The sequence below is a fragment of the Nothobranchius furzeri genome, chromosome 2 (assembly GCF_043380555.1).
Source record: "Nothobranchius furzeri strain GRZ-AD chromosome 2, NfurGRZ-RIMD1, whole genome shotgun sequence".
NCBI lineage: Eukaryota > Metazoa > Chordata > Actinopteri > Cyprinodontiformes > Nothobranchiidae > Nothobranchius > Nothobranchius furzeri.
In genome coordinates this window covers 17332614-17355903 of record NC_091742.1, presented here as the reverse complement: position 1 = coordinate 17355903, position 23290 = coordinate 17332614, and the positions used below count along the sequence as shown (strand labels likewise).

Genomic DNA, 23290 nt, shown 5'->3' with positions numbered 1-23290 from the left:
TGATATTGCAGAGCTGTGTCAGCTAACACAGCCCAACATCATCCAGTGCCTTAAGAAACTGCAGGTGGATCTCATCCACCCCGGGGGCCTTGCCACCGAGCAGCCTCAGCACCAGAGAGCGGAGAACCCGACTCAAAGTCCCCAGGCTCCACTTCCTCACTGGGAGACATACCAGTGGGATTGGGGGGGTCTTTGAAATATTCTGCCCACCGATCCACAACATCCTGAGTAGAAATATAAAAAATATAAATATAAAAATGGGAAAAGTAAAAATTGTGATGACAAAATGTGAAGAAAGTGAAAAAGAAAATGAAGAAATAAATAATCAGTGAATCCCAGGAAGGTCAGAGCCGGTAGAAAGAGCTGAATGAGGAGAAGGTAGCGATGAAGAGTCCACCGAAGGTGTTTGCAGAAGCCGCGTGGTTCCCATCATCCATCCGTCCCGTACCCAGTGTAAACGTGAAGGGTCAGACTTTCTGTCTCCCCCACAGGTGCAGCCACTTGGTTCAAGCCCTGTGCACCAGGCAGGACAAACAAGTCTAGCAAACGTCTCCACGCCTTTTCTCACTAGAGCTGAACCTCCTGTGGATGGACTCTTTACAAATCACAACTTTGTGTTTAACTGGTTTGAAGATTTAAAGCAGCTGGAAGGTTCTTACCACATCCTGTTCTCCTCCAGCAGCTGGCACCCAGATCACAATGTATTCACGGACGTTTCCCTCAGGTGGCTCCCAGCGAACGTTTAAAGTGCTGGTGGTGGGATCGGTCACCTGCAGGTTTCTCACAAAACCCAGCGGACCTGAGCAGAACCACCAGACAGGAAAGCTGCTGTTATTTCTGTATTAAAGCTAAAGTTCACTTGCAGCCAGCCTCTTTGTGAAGAACTGTTCAGAACCAAAACCTTTGGTGTGACTGGATGAATACGGGGACTGATCATCTAGAGACCACGTATGAAAGTAGAGCTACTCATATAGGTTTTCCAGCTGCCAGGCTCTTTAGGGTCCCACTCCAGAGTTTAAAGATACAATTAAAAGATTTGGCATCAGAGCTCCGCTTCACTGAGTCAGTGAGGTCTGGACCAGAATCTGGCGCTTTACACGCAGGTAGTGATGAGCTACATCATGGCCACAGCTGCCCTGTGAGACACTGACAGAGGCCAGGGTGCCGTACACGGGCACCACCCGTACCTCGGACCACCACCACCGCTGAACTTACGAGTTTTGCCTGTGTCGGTGAGACTGGGCCCATCTCCCTCTGCATACACAGGGACCACGGTGACGGTGTAGCGGGTATCAGGAAGGAGTTTCTGAAGAACGGTTGAGGTGGTGCTCTCTGAGACAGACTCCTTTAACACACAAAAGATGACCTCATCTCAACAAATTAACTCCTTCCAGCAAGCTGCTGACATCATTTGATCATTTAAATAGACTGATGTTTCTTATTTACAAAGAAGTTTTTAAAGGGCCAGTAGCCACATTTGTCTTGTTGCTGAATAAAGACAGCTTGGGTGAAGCATACCAGAAACTTGGAGCCGTGTGTCATTTATTCATGTGAAAGAGATGGTTGGTTCTAGAAAAGCTTTATGAAGACACTCCTCTATATTTATATATTAATAAATAAATATTTAAACGCTGGTCGCTACCACAGAACAGTGGTAGGCCAAGCTTCTGCTAACGAGAGCCAGAGCAGCTGACATCCTGGCTGGACCAGCGGTCATTAATGATGGAGCACCACTACAATACCCGGGTTACAGAGACCATGCAGCATGTGAGGATATTTTCCTACACAGTTGTTGGAGGGAGGATGGATGGATGGATGGATGGATGGATGGATGGATGGATGGATGGATGGATGGATGGATGGATGGAGGGAGGGAGGGAGGGAGGGATGGATGGATGGATGGATGGATGGATGGAGGGAGGGAGGGATGATGGATGGATGGATGGATGGATGGATGGATGGATGGAGGGGGGAGGAAGGGATGATGGATGGATGGAAGGAAGGAATAGATGAAGGGAGGGAGGGAGGGAGGGATGGATGGATGGATGGATGGATGGATGGAGGGAGGGAGGGAGGGAGGGAGGGAGGGATGGATGGATGGATGGAGGGAGGGAGGGAGGGAGGGAGGGATGATGGATGGATGGATGGATGGAGGGAGGGAGGGAGGGAGGGAGGAAGCGATGATGGATGGATGGATGAATGGATGGATGGAAGGAATAGACAAAGGGAGGGAGGGAGGGAGGGAGGGATGGATGGATGGATGGATGGAGGGAGGGAGGGAGGAAGCGATGATGGATGGATGGATGAATGGATGGATGGAAGGAATAGATGAAGGGAGGGAGGGAGGGAGGGAGGGAGGGATAAGGGAGGGAGGAAGGGATGGATGGATGGAGGGAGGGAGGGATGGATGGAGAGATGGATGGATGGATGGATGGAAGGAAGGAAGGAATAGATGGAGGGAGGGAGGGAGGGAGGGAGGGAATAGATGGATGGATGGAATAGATGGAAGGAGGGAGGGATGGAGGGAGGGAGGAAGGGATGGATGGATGGATGGATGGATGGATGGATGATGGGGGTGTCTGTGTGACCTGAGACCAGCCTCAGATTAAGAGTTTAATGGAAGCCAGATTGAACTTTTATCACTTTCTGATGAAGTTCTGGGATGGAAACTAAATGTGATGACCTTACCACGATCTCCAGACCTCCATCTACAGGAACATAGACAACCTTGTAGCCTTGAACATTGCCTCCAGCTGGGTTCCACCGCACCGTGAGTGTGGTGATGGTCGGGTCTGTCACCTTTAAGCCGCTCACTCCACTTAAAGGCACTGAAGCAGAAAAAGAAGCCAGTTCCAGGTTCTGTCTCTGACTGGAACGTCCCCCCACCATGGCTGCAACTTACGGGTCTTTCCATCTTCAGACTGCCGTTTGCCTTCTCGAGCCGGGTACACTGGCTGCACTGACACCGTGTAGCGGGTATCCGGCTGCAGGTTCCTTAGGATGGTGGAAGTGGTGCCGACAGGAACTTGTTCCTGTGAGACACATTCATCATCATCATCATCATCATCATTATCATCATCATCATCATCATCATCATCATCATCATCATCATCCTCTTTATTTCTCTAGCACTTTCCATCATCCAAGAGGCAAAGTGCTGCACACGTACAAAAAATTTTAAACAATGGCCAACAATAAAATTTACATAAAACAAACAAAAACATTCAACAAAAGCAAAGAATGTTGGTGAAAAAAAAGGTTAAATAATTAGTAAAGTTCATGCTTTCGTTCTTTTTTAAACACAGAAACAGTTTTGTTTACCTGTTTGTAGCTACAAACAGGTAAACAAAACTGTTTCTGTGTTTAAAAAAGAACGAAAGCATGGATTTACAAAGACACAGCAAGAACACACATAAGATGTTCAATTAGTAAAGTTGTCTAAAAATAGAGCTAACTTGTGCTGAGGGACCACCACTCTATAAAAGTGAGTCATTATCTGACTCTTAAGAGCAGCATTCAGGGTTAGGGTTAGTCTGACCATGAGTGACAGGTCATTCCACAGCTTGGGGGCCAAAACAGAGAAAGCCCTGCCTCCTCTAGTCGAGCGTTTTACTCGTGGAACGACTCGCAAGTCTTGCTGTGATGGCCTAAGTGCACAGGATGGCTCGTAGCGAGTGAGTGGCTCAGACAGAAGGCTAGGAGCACTGCCCTGCAGAGACTTAACAAAGACAAGTATCTTGGATCTGACTCAGAAAGATGCTGGAAGCCAGTGCAGACTGAAACGGGCATGATGTGTTCCTGCTTTCTGGTGCCAGTCAGGAATCCAGCAGCAGCATTTTGAGCAAGTGCAGCCTTGCTAACTCCAGAGTGAAGGGAGTTGCAATAATCGAGCTGAGAAGTAATTAAATCAGGGACTACGGTCTCTAGATGGGCTTGCAACACCAGCGGCTTGATCCTGGATAGGCGGTGAAGATGGAAAAAGCAAGAGCATACCACTCCATCGATGTGAGTCTGCAGCTTTACACCCAGGTCAGTGACCAACTTCTTAACGGGGACCAGCAGAGGTCAACTTCCTGCTTAGCGGCACAACTAGCACTGAGACTAAAAACTGTTTCCTCTGTTCTACCTCATTAAACTTAAGAAGCCGGAGGCCATCCATGCTCTTACTTCATCTAGCCAATCCAGAAGTAGCCTGACTGAGCCTGTGGACCTATCTCAAGGGACATTCTGTAGGGGCCATCAAAATTCTGCATCTCATCAGAACAAAATCTACTAGAAAATGTTCTCACCATCTCCTCCTGTCCACCAGCAGAGGGAACATAGAAGACCTTGTAGAGTCGCACGGCTCCATCAGCTGGATCCCAGTTAACGTTCAGGGATGTCATGGTCGGATCAGTCACTCTTAAGTTCTTCACTCCCCCCAGAGGCCCTGACAGATAGGTTTGATACAGAGGAACTCTGAGCCTGGTAACCATCAGCTCCACAGAAACCACCAACTATCTTCTGCCAATGTCCTCATACATTGTTGGATCAGAGCAAATGACTGGTTCTATCAGCCAAAGTCAGACTAACTGATTCCAGATGTTTGTCTTCTGACTCCAGCTTACTTGTTTTTCCATTTTCAGACATAGTCTTCCCATCTCCTCCAGCATAAACCGGAACCAGAGAGACCGTGTAGAGTGTGTCAGGCTGCAGGCTTCGTAGGACTGTGGTGGTGGTTCCGGCTGACACCGTCTCCTGGGTTTCACAACAAACTCAATCAGTTCAGGAAGCAGACACATCCCATCAGAGCGGGTTAGAATCCACCAGAACCAGTAATCATCATCATCATCATGACAATAATGCATTTGTTGTATAATGCCCTTCCATCAACAGATCTCAGAGGGTCACATGTAGCACTAAAGCAACACTTAAAAAGAAAAATGTGAAGAGTTCGTTAAACAAATAAAAACAGATCAAACATTACAAAAGATGATAAAAAATAACTCATCACAGGAGCTAAACTTGTTCCTAATGATAATTGGCTTCCAACATTTTCTTTAACAGTCAGTTGGTAGAGGAGCAACAGAGAAAGACCAATGTCCCACGTTCTTCAGAACTGTTCTGGAGATGTGAAAAAGCCTAGACCGAGCCAGACCGAGCCGAGTAAAGGGATCAGGGGCCTGATGGGAAGTTAACCATTCGTAGAGATAACAGAGCTCATTGCTATAAATGCATAGATGGGTTAGGGGAACATTTAAAGGTGTGGAACACTAAAACCGTGTTTTAATGCTTATCTCTGATTCTATCGGGTCACTCTGAGTGTTTCATGCAGGCTGAACATGAAAATGGTCTCCTACACCTATCTCCTGCTTTAGATTCTGACAGTGTCAGTGGTAGAGTCGTGTTGCTGTTAACCAATCAGAGGAGAGTTGTCCACATATCAGGAAGTAAGACTCCAGATCCTGTCATCTGAAGCTCTCTTCTGATCTGGGAATATTCTAGATCCTGAAACAGGTGCACCAGGGCTTTTTGTACCTAGAGTACGACTTACAAGGTGTTCATTCCTACTATAGACCTCCACAAATGTATCCATCAAACAAGTGAACCACACCTTTAAAGGCTAGACTATACTTCTTCGACTGCATTGGTACGAAGACATGCAACAATATTATCAGTCGTCGCAAGGGTTCACCAACATGCTAGCAAGGACGGAGCTCCAGCTCTTCCTTTCCTCTCCTCTTTCATTTCCGTCTCCATGTCCATGAACAACAACCAAACACATCTCTAATGTTTCGATTCTAGGCGGGGCATTAAAGCTGAATATATAACACTCCACCTGTGAGAAAGGTTAATGGCCTGCATTTGATATAGCGCCTTCTGGAGTCCTGGAACCCCACAAGGTGCTTTACAACACAATCAGTCATTCACCCATTCACACCCTGGTTGTGATGAGCTACGATGTAGCCACAGCTGGGGCACACTGACAGAGGCGAGGCTGCTGAGCACAGGTGCTGCCGGTCCCTCCGACCACCACCAGCAGGCAAGGTGGGTTCAGTGTCTTGCCCAAGGACACAACGACAGCGACAGACTGAGCAGGGCTCGAACCTGCAACCTTCCGATTACAGGGCGAGCACTTAACTCCTGTGCCACCGGCGCCCCAAAGAGAATAAAACTGTAAGGCTCGTATTTTTTTTGTCTCCAAGATGGCAGACCCTTAAAAACAGCTATCATTAAACCCCTTCTTAAAAACCCACTCTAGATCCTGAACCTTTGTCAAATTACAGACCCATCTCCAACCTACCATTCATTTCCAAAGCGTTAAAAAACGTGGTTTCCTCCCAGCTCAACAACCATCTCAATTCCAAAAGTCTTTACGATACATATCAACCTGGCTTCTGCTCTCAACACTGCACAGAAACAGCTCTCATCAGAGTGACCAGTGACCTTCTAATGGCCTCTGACTCCGGCTACACTTCCCTGCTCATTCATCTCGACCTCTTTGCTACATTAGACACTGCTGACCACCACATCCTCCTTCAGACTCCAGCACTACATTGGTCTCTCCGACACCTCCCTAAAATGGTTTTGCTCCTACCTCACAGATAGGACAGAGTATGTAGCCTTGAGGGGAGGGCAAGATCTTCACCCCACATTGTTACCTGTGGGGTCCCACAGGGCTCTGTACTCGGTCCAACCCTCTTCACAATCTACACGCTTCTCCTAGGCCGAGTTGTCAGCAGGCATGGAATTCACTACCATTGCTATGCTGACAATACTCAACTCTATCTCCACATCACTCCCTCTGGGACCCCCTCTGCCACACCTCCTGCCTGGGGGAGATTGGGGCAGGGATGAATCAAAAATTTCTACAGCTGCATGGCTTGAAAACAGAAGCCATTCAAATCAGATCGCCCCACCAACTTCGCTTTTCTCCCGTTACATCCGTTTCGTTCCTTGGCAATACGATTACCCTCTTTCCCTCTGTTATAAACCTCGGGGTCAAGTTTGACGCCTACCTTTCCTTTGACAAACATGTCACCTCAATTAGCAAAACCTCTTTTTTTCTATTTTGTGTAAATGTGTGTGTGAATGGGTGAATGACTGATGGTGTTGTAAAGCACCATGGCAGGTTCCAGGACTCTAGAAGGTGCTATATCAAATACAGGCCATTTACCATTTCCATCTCTGTAACATTTCCAAACTGAGTCCCTCTCTTTCCCTTTCAGCTGCAGAGAAGCTCATCCACGCCTTTGCCTCCTGCAGGCTGGACTATTGCAACAGACACCCAGTGACACCAGCACTTGACCTATTGTCAAGAACAAGCTGGGATAAACTGTGGGATAGGACTGGTTGTGATTCAAACCCAGTAAAGAAACTGGTTCTGCACCTACCATGCTCTCAGCTCCTCCAGCAGCAGGAGCATAAATGACTCGGTACTCCACCACTCGGCCTTCAGCTGGCTCCCATCGCACATTTAGTGTGGTCATGGTTGGGTTCAGAACCTGGAGGTTCCTCACACCGCCCAAAGGTTCTGCTCAAAAAATATTAAACAGGTGAGTCAGCAGCAAAACCAGGGATGACTTTCATTCATTTACTTTATCCTGCATCATTGGTCTTTAGCAGAATGTCAATACAACTCATGAAATGGACTGGTTCTGATGCTAGAGGGAAACCATGACTAGGCATCTGACTGTGGGTGGATTGTGATTCTAGGTGGGTTCTGATGGTTTTTCATACTTGTTTTGCCTTCTCCAGAGATGTCCTGGCTTACTCCTGACAGATAGACGGCAGCTACGGTGACGGTGTACTGTGTGTCGGGTTGCAGCTGCTGCAGGATCATGTTGGTCTTCTTCCCTCCAACCTGAACCTGTTCCAAGGGTAAAACACATAAGTCATGGTCACATATCCTGTTGTGAGGAGGTTGTGCTTTTAAAGGATTAGATTTAACAGAAATGACCTGATTTACTCAATTCACAAATCCCTGTAGGAAATCAATTTCAAGATCCAGAACCTTAAACATTATTGGTATCTGTCATTAATAAATGGAGAAAAGGGCAGTTTCTCAGTACCCAAGTACACCATCAAGTTTTTGTTTACTTGACATATATGTTCTTGGCAAGTACACCAGAAAGTCTGGTCAACTGAATATGGACGGACAAGGACAGCATTTGAAACAGAGCCATACTCCGGCAACGAGCGCTGCTTGTTGCTATGATGAAAAGTACCTGACATAAAAAAAACCTGACGTAAAAATAGAAGTTTAGTTTGTCCCTTAAATACCATAACATATTTGTGTATTTGGTCCATTTTTAATGAACCTGATAATATCAGCATTGCCCTCTGTTAAATGAAGAAAAGTTTAGTTTTCATCAAAACAGAGCTGTTTAAGGCTACGCTGCTCTTATTTTGATAGTGGCTAATTAGGGTTAGCATTTTGAGGGATTGTAAAGAGTCTGGAAAAAACCAAACGAACAAGGCATCTTTTACAGGTTACACACAATTATTTACAAGAGCAGAAAACTTTAAATTTCTTTACTTGTATTTCTAATATAAAAGACTACAGTTATAAGATTTCACCTCTGAGTGCAATGATGCATCCTCAATACAATGGGCAGGACAAGAACACATCCGGGAACTAACATACAAATGTGCATCCAAGTACTGAACACATACTGAGTATTGCTTTTGTGGTACCAGGATAATGCCAGTACCAGTGAAACTGAGGAGGTCTGCACTCTTACTGCAGAGGAGATGAATGACCTATCGTTCTGTTTTACATCTGGGATGTCTCAGTCTGCCTCTGAAGGAGCTGTCCATGGTCTCCACAGTGGAATGCAGTGGGTGGGAGGGTTTTTTAGGATGGTGGTCATCTTCCCCAGCATCCTCCTTTCACACATCTCAAGTGAATCCAGTGGACAGCTCAGAACCGAGCTAGCTTTGTGAACTAGCTTGTTCAGTCTCTTCCTGTCTCGGTCAGAGCTGCCTGCACCCAAAAAGACCATCAGAGTGGATAACAGAGCCAACCACAGAGTGAGAAAAAGAGGTGGAGGCAGCTTTGGCCCTTTTTATACAGCATCTATGTTGTTGGACTAGTTCAGTTTGCTGTTGAGGTGAACACGCAGGTACTCAAAGGTATCCACCCCCTCAGTGTCTGCTCCCTGGATGTTTACTGGTGAGTGAGGAGGAGTGTTTCTCTGGAAGTCAGTCACCATTTCCTTTGTCTTACTGGTGTTCAAGCGAAGGTGGTTACGCTCACACCAGTCAACAAAGTCCAACATGGCTGACCAGTACTCCTGGTCATTCCGCTCAGACACACAGCTGACAATGGCTGAGTCATCAGAGAACTTCTGGAGGTGACAGCTGTTGGTGTTGTAGGTGAAGTCCGAGTTGTAGAAGGTAAATAGAAAGGTAGATGGCACCGTACCCTGTGGAGCTCCAGCACTGCACACAGCCACCTCAGACGTACTTATAACTTACAGGCCAAAATTCATACAGGGCAATTCAATTCAGTTTATTTCTAAAGCGCCAAATCAGGACCAGAGTCGTCTCAAGGACCTTCACTCAGAAAACATTCCAATACAATTCAGTTCATTAAGCCAATCAGTAAAAAAAAATTCTCTAAGAGAGTAAAATGTTACCAGGAGAGGGAGAATGTTTAGGTGGTTGGCAGCAGTGTGCTAGGCAATGGCCCCCTCCACCAATTTTGATTTGTCTAAATGTGTAAACAGTAGTTAATAAAGGCTATGTCACTTCCTGGACTAACCAGTTCTAGCCAGCCTCCCAGTTCGGCCGACCGGGTGAGCAAAGCGCTTGGAACCATCCTCTCTTTTGACTCTAGGTCAAAGCCTCTCTGCAACGCTTGCGAGTGGTATCAGACTGCAACACCTCAGATGTGGAACGTCTAACTAGCAGACCCTGGTAGCATCTCATGGCCGGTGATATCTGAATTCAAAGGGAGCCGAGACTCTGAGACTCTGAGATTCCAGCCACTGTGTCCGGTGACCTCACCACCCCTGGCTGCCTCTCCTCCAGACCACCCAGAGCTATCGTAGATCTGCACACTGGTATCGGATGGGTTTATGAATAATCTATAGGTTGTTAAACCATACAGTCAGACTGATTTTACAACCCAGACATCACAAGATCTCTCAGATACTTGATAAGGTTTTGCTGCATACATCTAGCTTCCATCCCATCATTTCATTCATTATCTGTTGTCTTGTCCAACCATCTGTTGTGAGCCAGGAGGTGAGCACTCTCCACACACACCATTATCTCACCTGTGTTTGAGCTTCTCTGGTTTCAGGAGAGAGATAGCAGCAGCTGCGACCCATCAGCTGATTAGCGGGCTGCCTTCATAAGGAGGACGGAGGACGCTTCTGGTTGCCAGATTTTTACGCCTCACTGGTAGAGTCACAGCCCTCGTGAACGTGAACCTTGTCTTCGAACCTATTTTGTATCGTGTTTTTTGCCTTGACCTAATTCCAGTCTTTTTACGCTCCAGGCTCAGTCATCCCTCCCCATAACCTGCATTCTCGTTTTTGGATTCCTACTGCGTTACCATACAGTTCACGGTCTTCCTCCTCGGTCCTCGTCCTCTCAACTGGTTCCACCCCGCTCACTGCACAGTTTGCCCTCTCTCTCCTACCTGCTGGATACCCATCACTCTGCGCTCATGGACGCTCCCTCGCTCTCCCGGCTCACCCCTCCTCGGACATACTACTCCTCGCTCCCATCCACGCTGCTTCCCGTTCTCTCACCCGCTGGATCCCCAGTGCGCCTTTAGTTATTATTCTAATAAAGATTTTTATTTTTTCCATCCTGCCTCCGAGTCTGACTCTGCATGTCCTGGGTTAAACACTTGCTTCAGAACATGACACCATCACTCATTCATACTTTGTCATGCGTGATCATTAGTTTATAAAAACAAATTAAATTCTATTTTTATAAACTATATCCTTGACTCTGAATTATTAGAAATGTCGGCCATATTGATAGCATAGCATCTTGCAGTTGATGGAGATGTGTGGGATGCACAGCCAGGGCATGAAGCTCCCGTTCCACCAAATCCCAAAGATGCTCTATTGGGTTGAGATCTGGTGACTGTGGGGGCCGTTGTAGTACAGTGAACTCATTGTCATGTTCAAGAAACCAGTTTGAAATGATTGGAGCTTTATGACATGGTGCATTATCCTGGTGGAAGTAGCCATCAGAGGATGGGTACATGGTGGTCATGAAGGGATGGACATGGTCAGAAACAATGCTCAGGTAGCCCGTGGCATTTAAACGACGCCCAGTTGGCACTAAGAGGCCTAAAGTGTGCCAAGAAAACATCCCCCACACCATGACACCACCACCACCAGCCTACACAGTGGTAACAAGGCATGACGGATCCATGTTCTCATTGTGTTTACGCCAAATTCTGACTCTACCGTTTGAATGTCTCAACGGAAATCGAGACTCATCAGACCAGGCAACATTTTTCCACTCTTCAACTGTCCAGTGTTGGTGAGCTGGTGAAAATTGTAGCCTCTTTTTCCTATTTGTAGTGGAGATGCGTTGTACCCAGTGGGGTCTTCAGCTGTTGTAGCCCATCCGCCTCAAGTTTGTGCGTGTTGTGACTTCACAAATGCTTTGCTGCATTCCTCGGTTGTAATGAGGGTTAGGGTTAGGGTCTTCTACCAGCTTGAATCAGTCGGCCCATTCTCCTCTGTCCTCTAGCATCAACGAGGCATTTTGGCCCACAGGACTGCCGCATACTGGATGTTTTTCCCTTTTGACACCATTCTTTGTGAACCGTAGAAATGGTTGTGGGTGAAAATCCCTGTAACTGAGCAGATTGTGGAGTACTCAGACTGGCCCGTCTGGCACCAACAACCATGGCACGCTCAAAATAGCTTAAATCACCTTTCTTTCCCATTCTTACCTTCAGTCTGGAGTTCAGGAGATGGTCTTGACCAGGACCACACCCTTACTTTTGGGTGCAGCAATCTCTACCATAGACCTGCACTAATTGGCGCGTGTGTGCTGGATCCTTAATTATCCTTAACTTAGTTATTAGAATAATGAGCGATGAGGCTATTTTTATGCATTTGTAATGTTAACACTTTTCTAATCGGCGTTTCTCCTGAAAACCTTGTTTTTGACTAGAAATACAATGAAATAATGATTAAATATTTACGTTTTAGACACCTTTCATTTAAACGCATTAGAAACTAGTGTTTAGTGAGTATTTTTAGATTATTTTTTTCTGCCTGCTTGAATTTTGCTGTTGATTTAAAAAACCAGGAATGTAATTCGAAATTACAAATATGTTAAAGATTTATTATTGTTTTGTTTAAATAAACTGTCATTTTCATTTTTCTGCCCACAAACCATCATTTTGTAAGGAAGTTAATGGATAGGAAACATGTTAATAGTACATATTTATTAAAATAACTCATTATTCATACGCGCGTTCCCATAACAGGTCATGCAATCCTGCCTGGCATGATCTTTCGGCACAACACCTGTTAAGTTGCGGCACACCGATACAAAATTCACCACCTGCCACTGATGGATGGTCTACCCCAAGAACCAAGGTCCTGGTCCATGGAAATCCAGAACATTCTTTGTTAGTCTGTCTGAATAAAACTGTCTTTCCATCCAGAAGCTGCAGTCTGTTGCTTCAACTGAAGCTGAAATTAGAAACCTGCCCACTTCCACCTTCTGCTTCCACTTCTAAACATCTGTTGATGTTTTCTTTCTGTTCGCAGCAGAAACATATTCTGACCAACATCTTAAGTGAGGAGCAAACTTACAGAGAGCGGCTCCCCTCCAGCCAGGGGCTTGTAGGTGATCTTGTAGTTCTTGACAGGTCCAGGGGCAGCATCCCACCTCACAGACAATGTGGAGGTGGTGGCATTAAACACACGCAGGTTTCGAGGAGGCTCAGAAGGAACTGGAAGAATAGATTAACACCCAGTTAGAAGAAACTTAAAAGTCCTAGTGTGATAACAAGTGAAGATGAGGATGATGAGGAGGATTCTTCCAGTGTGGTGAAGCTAGGAGGATGGGTGGTTCAGGATGGACAGAGAGGAATGAGGGGATATGGAGCTGGAGTTCAGAAGCTTCTCGTTTAATAACCTGATCACCTTCTGGATCCAAACTCTTTCTGATAAATCAGGTTATTAAATGAAATGTTTGTTCATCTGATCTGCAGTAACATGAAGATGAAGATGGAGTTACTGATGAAGCAGAAGCAGAATGAATGTGGATGATGACCCAGAGTCCAGTGTGGGTCCAGATCTGCTGGTATACTGGACCTGAATGTTGAGGACAGCTTTTGTAACCACCTGGAGCCTCGTGGGTAATCTGGGTAATCGTAATCTTTTATATTTTTGGTTTTAATCTTTGATTTACCTTGTGCTGAAAATGTGCTAAACTTCTAACATTTGACTTGTGGTGCAGGGTGACACACCACGCTGATGTAGCAGCTCCCTCTGAAATCTCATTGTGGTCAGCAGCCCCATCTGGATTGCCTAACTGATGAGTCTGTTTCATGGAGGTCCAGGGATTATGTCCACACCACTAACAGTTTCCCAGTAGGTTCACCAAGTGTCTCCAGTAGACACACAACTATAAAACTGTGCACCCGTGAGTACATCAGGCAGGACGGGTGTGGAGCTGAGAATGTTCCCTCTCTGGAATTCTTGATAGTTTGGCCCTCACGTCTCCACACCAGCATTGGTGCTCCACAGGGCTGCGTGCTGGGCCCCCTTCTGTTCACCCTGTACACATCAGACTGCACCACACTTCACCCAACCAACACAACCACCATGGTTGGTTTCAGTATAAAAGAGCAAATATAAGCAACCTGTCCAGGTGGTACTCACAGAATAACCTGGCCTACTCATACTGGACTTCAGGAGACAAAACCACACACACGTCTCCATCACCATCAACAATGAACGCATTGAATGTGTACCCCACATCAGTCTCTTGGGAATCACCATCTCCTCCAACCTCACTTGGTCTGCCAACACCAGGGCTCAAGTGAAGCAAGCCCAGGAGCGGCCACACTTCCTCCACATATTGAGGAGATGCAGCATGGACTGCAAGATGATGCTGTATGGTTAGAAAAAAGTCTCAAAAGATCTCTAAGCACACGTGTGTGTGTGTGTGTGTGTGTGTGTGTGTGTGTGTGTGTGTGTGTGTGTGTGTGTGTGTGTGTGTGTGTGTGTGTGTGTGTGTGTGTGTGTGTGTGTGTGTGTGTGTGTGTGTGTGTGTGTGTGTGTGTATTTGGTTGGTCGCAGAGGCAAAAACCCGGGCATGGGAGGAGTTCGGTGAGACCATGGAGCAAGCCCCGTACGGCTTTGAGGAGATTCTGGTCCACCATCCGGCATCTCAGGACGGGAAAGCAGTGTGCTACCGACACTGTTTATAGTGCGGATGGTGTGCTGCTAACCTCTACTTGGGACGTTGTTGATTGGTGGGCAGAATACTTCGAAGACCTCCTCAATCACACCAGCAAATCTTCCAGTGAGGAAGCAGAGTCTGGGGACTTTGAGTTTGACTCTCAAATCTCTGGTGCTGAGGTCACTGAGGTGGTTAAAAAGCTCCTCTGTGGCAAGGCTCAAGGGGTGGATGAGATCCGCCTGGAGTTCCTCAAGGCTCTGGATGTTGTGGGGCTGTGTTGGCTGATGCGGCTCTGTAATATCGCGTGGACATCGGGGGCAGTTCCACTGGACTGGCAGACCGGGGTGGTGGGCCCCTTATTTAAAAAGGGGTACCGCAGGGTGTGTTTCAACTACAGGGGATCACACTCCTGAGACTTCCTGGTAAGGTCTATTCAGGGGTTCTGGAGAGGAGGGTCCATCGGATTGTCCAACCTCGGATTCAGGAGGAGCAATGTGGTTTTCGTGTTGGCCGTGGAACACTGGACCAGCTCTATACCCTTAGGGGGAGGCTGGGGGGTATGTGGGAGTTCGCTCAACCAATCTACATGTGTTTTATGGATCTGAAGAAGATATTTGACCACGTCCCTTGGAGGGTCTCTTTTGAGACTTTTTTCTCCCCACTTCTAAAAGTGCTCAGTAGAGTCTTACCACATAGCCTAGAAGATCGTTAGCTAACCCCTGACCTCCCTAAAAGACAGCTGATGAGCAACGACCCCTCCCACCCTGCAGACAGCCTGTTTGAGCAGCTGCCCTTAAGACGGTGTTACAGATCAGATCAAAGACCACCAGGCTCACAAACAGCTTCTCCACCTGGCCCATAACACCTAAAGCACACAACCCCACCCCCGAAGCTATCGCTGTATTAAATAAAGCACAAACTCACAACATTGTCTAAATTAAACTGTGCCGCTCACTGTGTGCACATTAGTATAGCGTGCATGTGCACATCCTGGAGTACATACCACTTACCAGGTGTGTGTGCAGTGTTATGCCCTGTTCTATGTCCTGTGTAAAGTTGTGGGCGGACCAACCGCAATTTACAGTAGCTGCTCCCCGAAGCAACTACAATATAATCTGTTTTATTTTAATGCCTGTCAGTCAGACTGATGTCCCAAACCTGAACCCACTGAATTTTCTTCCTAAGACCGACTGAGTTAAAGGAATCATATCATGACATTTTCCGGTCTCAGCAGTTTTATTCTCGACCCTCCAGAATGAGCCATTTCAGGACCTTGTCTATTTAGGAAAACAAGGTGGAGCTGGCCACGCCCACCCACCACCAGGGGTGGATCTAGGCTAGCGTTCCTTACTGTGACATCATAAATGGGGATCGTTTTCAAATGGCTCATTTTGGCGGATCATCCCTGAAACCAAACGCTGGAAAAAAAAAACAGACGGGCGCATTTTAAATGTTTGGAGTGTTTGTAGTTCTGTATCATTCGTCCCTGGATCAGAATTATTATTTTTAATCACCGACTCATTACCCAGCTGGAATGATGGATGTAGACGTGAAAACCTGTTAGTTGGGTTTCTGGTGGGATGACGGCACAGCATGAAAACAAACATGCAAGACAACGTGTGTTTGTCAGGAACTATCTGGGTCCATGTTACCATTCAACACAGAACCATGAGCAAAACAGAGAACCCGTCCTCATGTCACATACCATCTGAAGCCTTTAACACTAAAAAAGAGAAAACGCATGGTTTCAGGGCAGCTCCAGCTGGACAGTAAGGATCATGGTGCTCAGAAGACTTCGGCTATCTTACGTGTCCGCTCGCTCCCCATCAGATCTTCACTCTCTGATTCATCAGGGTAGATGGCTGTGACCGTCACCAGGTACTCTGAGTCAGGGTCCAGGTTCTCCATGGTGTAGGTGGTCTCATCATGGTTCAGGATGGCCTGGTGAAGGACAAAGTCCAGACTAGTTTCTGACCTCAACACAAAGGACAGAAAGAGCTGACTGATAGGATCTACAGTGGGATGTGAACGTTTGGGCAGCCTGTAAATCGTTGGTTGTTGTGATAAAAAACTTCAGATTAATATGTCAAACAGGAAACTCATAGTGATGTTTGAGAAGTTAACGGAAGGATGAAGGTGTGCGATAACTGTTTAAACTGAATAAGGCAGGTGCATACATTTGGGCACCATAAAAAGAAATGAACTAAATATTTAGTAGCTCCTCCTTTAGCAGAAACAGCCTCTAAACTCTTCCTATAGCTTCCAATGAGAGTCTGGATCCTGGATGAAGGTACTTCGGACCATTTTTCTTCACAAAACATCTCCAGTTCATTCAGGTCTGATGACCAAGCATGGACAGCTCTCTCTAACTCACACAGCAGATGCTCAATGATATTCAGGTCTGGAGACTAAGATGGCCGTTCCAGAACGTTCTACTAGTTCCTCTGCATGAAGGCCTTAGTAGTCGTTGAGCAGCGTTTAGAGTCGTCTTGTTGAACGTTCCAGCCTGGTGCGGCTTCAGCTTTGTCACTCATTCCTGGACATTGCTCTCCAGAATCTACTGATATTGAGTGGAAACCATGCGTCCCTCAACTTCAACAAGATTCCTAGTCCCTGCACCAGCCACACAGCCCACTGCATGATGGACCCACCACCATGTTTTACTGTAGCTAGCAGGTGTTTTCTTGGAATGCTGTGCCCTGTTTCCTCCATGCATGGCGCCCTTGTTACACCCAAATAACTCAATTTTAGTTTCATTAGTCCAAGCTGGCTTTTGCAGATGTGCTTTAGCATACATCAGCTCTGTTGTGCTGTGGGCGGAGAAAAGGTTTGCTCTGCATCCCTCTCACATGCAGCACCTCCTTGTGTAAAGTGCACTGGTCCCGTGGGTTGACTGTTCTCACCATAACCCTAACCCTTTTGTTTATCAAAGATTTTTCTTTGTCTGCCACTTTGAGCCTGAATTTGAACCGTGCCTGTGGTCTTCCATGTCCTCAGCATATTCCTAACTGTGGGAACGGACAGCTTTCTGAATCCGTCCCCTAAACCATGATGGTGAACAGTCTGTTTTCAGCTCATGTGAGACTTGTTTGAGACCCTTAAGTTGCTGCTCTGTAGAGAACATTCACTGAGGAGGGAAACTTACAGTTGGCCCCCTTAAATATTTTTTCCTCATAAATGAAGTCATCTGTGTATGGAGGTCAGGGGTCACTGAGCTTACTAAGCCAATTTTGAGTTCCAATAATTAGTTCTAAAGGTTTGGAACCAATCAGATAACAGCAGTGCCCAAATGCATGCACCTGCCTACTTTGGTTTAAATAATTAAAGCACACTCTCTGTAAACCCTATAAACTTTGTTTCACTTCTCAAATATCTGTGTGTGTAGGTTCACATTTCTGTTATCCTTTTCAAGGACAGCTGTCCAAATATCAGCAAGTAAGACTCCAAAAGCTGTCGTCTGAAGCTCAGCTGTGATGTGGGTAACCAGTCTACTGCCCATCCTTTTGTAAGGAAGCAGCTGGATAAAAACTGTTTAATAGTGCACATTTATTAAAAAGCTGCCGGGTTACTCATGTGCAGGGCATGCTCTTCAGCACAACTCCTGGTAAAATGTGCCCCGCCCTAAAAAACGTCACCAGCCGCCACTGTGCAGCTCCTAATTCACCTCTGGGCCAGGTAAAGGAATGGACTCTGGTTCCAGCAGACCTGTTCTCCGTCCGTTGATCTGATTGGTGTCCAGCGACAGAACACCAGAGCTTCATGTGGGTTTCTTTGGCTCCATTTCATGGCTCAGAAGAACTTATGACACTCACAGCCAAGGAAAGTTTTAAATCTGAGCTTCATGTAAACAGCACTGCTGACTCAGCTTCCTCTGATGGACTTACATCCTGAGAGGCAGCTTCACCCTTCTTGGTCCAAGTGAGTCGGTACAAGGCCACATCAGGGGCACCGTGCTCCCACGCGGCCCTGAACGATGTTTGGGTCACCTCAGAGAATTGCAAGTTCTTGGGAGCAGGAACAACATCTGAGGAACGTCAGGAGACTTCAGATACAAAACTTTAGAAGCGTCACATCAGAGCCCAACTAACACCTGGGCACAAAGCAGTGAGTGAGAAAATGACAGCAGTTCTAGTAATGGGATTACTTTTTCAACAGATTACTATCTGAATGCTACATAACAAGGTTGGAGGTCTAGGTCTGACTGGTCTGGTGGTTCAAGTAGACCTCCAGCTTTCTCATCAGCTGGATCGAACACTTCAGTAAATGGATGTCTGACCTGTGACGGCAGTTCCAAGCATCACGGTCCCAGGGCCTTCGTCATAAACCGGAGTCACAGCAACATCATACTCAGTCTGAGAGATGAGACTGGTCAGAACCTGGGTGGTGATGTCACCATTAACTTCAACCTGCCAGTAAAAACATGTCATTAAGTTACTTCCTGCTAAATGGTCAGGTCTCCCTGGGCTGGATGGTCCTTGGGGAGGACAAAGAGGTTCATAAGACAGAAGACAGCAAATAATCCAACTCTACCTCCTTCAGATCTCCTTCCTCGGGTTTATAGGTGATGATGTATTGACGAACGGCTCCAGGAGCTGCGTCCCAGTTCACCTTCATGCTGCTGTGAGTGACATCAGAGATCCTCAGGGCTCCGGCAGGAGGAACAGGTACTGAGGGACAACAGGGAAACTCATTTCAGATCCCTGATGCAGAAGGGATGTCGGGATACACTGAAAACTCAGAGCTGAGGAAACAAGTGACTTCAGGAGAACCGAGTCCTGCAGTGACTTCCCAACCTGCCTGAGCATGGAAACGGGAAAGCCTCCAAAGGAAAGCCTCATCAAGATGACATCAGAGGTTGCCACTGATACAACATGTGCTTTAATCAAGCACAAATGCCTTTCTGCCCCATTTTTCTCATACATTTATTCACATCTTTGATTAAAATTAGAATCAGGTTCAAAAACTGACCCGACATCCCAAAATAAACACAAGAACCTTTCCCTGAACTACTGTTTCAGTACAACTCATCCTCCAGAGATAGCATCCTACAGGTATAGCCGATTCTCTGCTCCAAACGAGCTTCTGTAGAACTTCCCTTGGTTCAGAGTTGATTCAGCAGGAAGAAGGTCCAATGTGAAGATAAAACCTGGCAATCTCTGGCCTAAATCTAAACTCCAGATTAAAAACGTCTCTGACTAACAGAACTACATGAATTTGTCTATAAAGTCTGGGAAAAACACAACAAATCCCACCAGTTGGATTAAAGACAAAATCCTACAGCTACTTCCCTCCTTTGGAGGCTCTGAAGATGTCAGAATTTAAGGTAAAAATTTTGCTGTGCTGTTTATTAAGCGAGAAAAAAACGAGAGGAGCGTCATTCATTCAGATTCCTTCCTTCACAAATTATTTTCCATAATAAAAGGTGGACTTCTGAAGCAGGATCATTGAAAATGTAGACATGAGGAATTACAGGTGACTCCGCGGTCTTCCAGAGCATCGCTGGTCATCTCGCCGTGTCGGGCCAAGACGCTGATGGAATACTCCGTGTTGGGAATCAACTGCAGCAGCTGGGTGTTCGTCACATCTCCCAAAACACGAATCTGCAGAGAAAGTGTGCATGAGGAAGAGCACCAACTGACCAGATCTGGATCAGCATAAACAGAAACACTGGCTCCAGTTACACCATACCAGCTTATTCCTATAACACAGTTAAACACAGCATGGGAGCCGACCCAAACCCTAACCCACACAACAGAATACCACAAGACAGGCTGAACAGCAGACGAGAACAGTCCAACAAAACCACTAACAAAGGCATCAAATCAGCAACGGCCAGGCCAGAAAAGTTAGTCTTTAAGCAACATTTGAAACAGGAGAGATGAAGCCTGTCTGATCCACAGAGGAAGTAAGCTCCAGACTGAAGGGGTGGCACACACAAAAGCCCGTTACCCCTGCAATTTATATCTCATCTGAGGTGTGGAGAGAAGATCAGCATTCCTCAGAGCATGCATAGGGTCATAAAGGGCGTGTAGCTCAGACAGGTAAGGGGGTGCCAGGCGCTTAAAGGTAAAGATCGGGACCTTTAACCATAGCCTAAAGGTCACAGGAAGCCAGTGAGGCAGTACCAGCACCGGAGTAACATGATCACAGTGACTAATGCTTGTCATGAACCTAGCAGCAGCATTCCACCCAACCTGCAGCGATTCAAAGCCGAGACGGAGGTGTTGATAAGTGCATTGGCAAAGTCTAAGCAGGCGGTTTCAACATGTGAGGGACAGATCCCAGGTGCCTCAGTGTCAGAATTGGTTTTAAGCGTGTTGGTGCAACTGGAAATTTTAATAACTCCACCACTGAATTTATCTGAGGGAGCATTGAGAGAGAGACCAGCATCCAGTTTTTACCCCCAAGGCTAGTCACGCATTGCTTAAAATTGAGGTCAGAAATGTCAGTAAACCAGTTCTACAGAACCAAGATCAGGTCTGGGGTGGGCCGCTAGTTTAAACGGGGTCTTCTGAGTCAGGGTCAGGGTCCAGATCCATGTCAAAGTCAGGATCAGGGGCCTCTCCTGGGTTCTACTTTACCTCATTCTCCTCCTGAGGCTCGGAGGCATTGATGGATCTGTAGAGCAGCAGGTACCCAGTGGCACCAGGTACAGCATCCCACTTCACCCTCATGCTGTTCATGGTCTCATCGTAGACGTTCATGTTCTTCACAGCTGGCAGAGGCACTGAAGGGACAGAACCAGAAGTCAGAGTAACCCAACAGGACCACATCTGTGTTTTCTGAAAACTAACAGGAAGAAGGAAACACTCACAGGTGGTTTCTGAGCCCTGAAGAGGCTCACTGCTCACGTCTCCAGCTATGGCATAAACATTGACCTTGTACTGGGTCAGGGGCGTCAGGTCGGGCAGCAGCACGGTTGTCGAGGTACTGTCAACCAACAGCTGAAACAACAAAGACTCCTTTTCATTTAGCTACCTGTTAGGGGGAATACCACCTCACCTGAAAAAGGAGACATGGCTCCAAAACAGGTTCAAATTATCGATGAACCCAAAACTGAAGCCAGGAGTTACCTCTGAACTGTTTGTGTCTCTCAGTTTATCTTATTTTACCTTTATGTTTGACCTTATCTGCTGTTCTTTGCTCTAAAGCTAACTGTGTGTGTTGCTGCTGCCTCGTGGCCAGATTCTCGTAAATGACAATGAGTTCTCATTCGAGCTCATTCGAGAATAAAGATTCAAATAAAAACGTTTAAGTTAAGGGATGGCTGCTCTGCCAGCAGTTTGGACGTTAACACAGCTCGAACGTCAGCGTGCACCCCCACAAATTATACATCCAAACGAGCGGCTCGGCCATGGGAGGTGTGCTGTTACTGTTCTAAGTGTTTCGATTGACCATAGTTAAATTGCTAGCCAAAAACACGTGTGCTACTCTAATTTCACATAATTATTGACCATGTACATAACTGATTAATTAGATAACATGCCCTCTAAAGAGGTATTTTACATATATATGCATGTATGTGGACATTTTTTTTTTATTTTTTATACTGATTCACAACAAGATGGCCGCTGGACAGGTGTGCCTGTGAGAGGCTCTCCAAACAATTTAAGAAGATTCTATTTAAAAGTGCTTGGAATGATGAAAATTTGTGTGGAAATCCTCTGAAACCAAGACCTTTTACTGCAAGTTGATAAATTTATGACTGGAGCTGTGGAATATGCCAAAACCAAGGCAAAAGCAATCCTCCAAACAAATGGAAGAAGGTGCTCACAAACAAATGGAGAACAATCAACTGGAATCAGCTGAGGACATGACACCAACAAAATCTTCAGGTATGGCTGAAATACTCAAAGAACTGAGAGAATTTCGAACTGAAACATCAGCCAGCTTTGGAGCATTAAAAACAGAATTGAATGAGCTACGAGCAGAGTTCACGAGCATCAAAAAAAGAATGGAGGAAGCTGAACAGAGAATTGTTGAGAGTGAAGACTATGCAATGAAAACCTCCAATGTGTTAATACAAGTGGTCCAGATGCAAAAACAACTAGAAATGAAATGTGAGGCACTTGAGAGCCAAGCTCGCAAAAAAAATATAAGAATCTACTCTGTACCTGAGGGTTGTGAAGAAAATAACATCATTGAGTTTGTGAACACCAATGCGCATTCCGAGGAGGAACCAGAGCTGGGAGGCCTGGGGATGGACTGTCCGATCTCGGGGGCAGAAGTTGCTGAGGTAGTCAAACAACTACACAGCGGCGGAGCCCCGGGGGCGGATGAGGTTCGTCCTGGGTATCTCAAGGCTATGGATGTTGTAGGGCTGTCGTGGTTGACACGTCTCTACAACATTGCGTGGTCATCGGGGGCAGTTCCTAGGGAGTGGCAGACCGGGGTGGTGGTCCCCATCTTTAAGAAGGGTGACCTGAGGGTGTGTTCCAACTATAGGGGGATCACACTCCTCAGCCTCCCTGGAAAGGTCTACACCAGGGTACTGGAGAGGAGGGTCCGATCGATAGTTGAATCTCAGATTGAGGAGGAGCAATGTGGTTTTCGTCCTGGCCGTGGAACTGTGGACCAGCTCTATACCCTTGCAAGGGTGATGGAGGGGGCATGGGAGTTTGCCCAACCAATCCACATGTGCTTTGTGGATTTGGAGAAGGCTTATGACCGTGTCCCCAGGGGCACCCTGTGGGGGACGCTCCAGGAGTATGGGGTGGGTGGCTTTCTGTTAAGGGCCATTCAGTCCCTTTACCAGAGGAGCGTGAGTTTGGTCCGCATAGCCGGTAGTAATTCGGACCTGTTCCCAGTGAGGGTTGGACTCCGCCAGGGCTGCCCTTTGTCACCGGTTCTGTTCATCACTTTTATGGACAGAATTTCTAGACGCAGCCGTGGTGTGGAGTGTGTCGAGTTT

The 23290-nt window shown here is 46.6% G+C and overlaps 1 protein-coding gene across 7 annotated transcripts in view; it reads right to left on the bottom strand.

Annotated features, from left to right (window-relative positions):
• col12a1b (collagen, type XII, alpha 1b) overlaps positions 1-23290 on the bottom strand; it is a 126175-nt gene that overhangs the window by 59369 nt on the left and 43516 nt on the right. For 6 of the 7 annotated variants that reach the window (XM_070544698.1, XM_070544720.1, XM_070544682.1 and 3 more), the window contains 17 exons: positions 21194-21323; positions 20961-21106; positions 19850-19979; positions 18910-19046; positions 18656-18785; positions 18264-18403; positions 16188-16320; positions 16085-16102; positions 12783-12922; positions 7720-7849; positions 7374-7513; positions 4608-4737; positions 4290-4429; positions 2903-3032; positions 2689-2828; positions 1216-1345; positions 660-799 (listed from right to left, as the gene is read on the bottom strand). In XM_070544698.1, coding sequence (XP_070400799.1) covers positions 660-799; positions 1216-1345; positions 2689-2828; positions 2903-3032; positions 4290-4429; positions 4608-4737; positions 7374-7513; positions 7720-7849; positions 12783-12922; positions 16085-16102; positions 16188-16320; positions 18264-18403; positions 18656-18785; positions 18910-19046; positions 19850-19979; positions 20961-21106; positions 21194-21323 — 2184 coding nt within the window. The remainder of the gene's footprint in view (positions 1-659; positions 800-1215; positions 1346-2688; positions 2829-2902; positions 3033-4289; positions 4430-4607; positions 4738-7373; positions 7514-7719; positions 7850-12782; positions 12923-16084; positions 16103-16187; positions 16321-18263; positions 18404-18655; positions 18786-18909; positions 19047-19849; positions 19980-20960; positions 21107-21193; positions 21324-23290) is intronic. The other variant, XM_070544687.1, reaches the window with a different exon arrangement.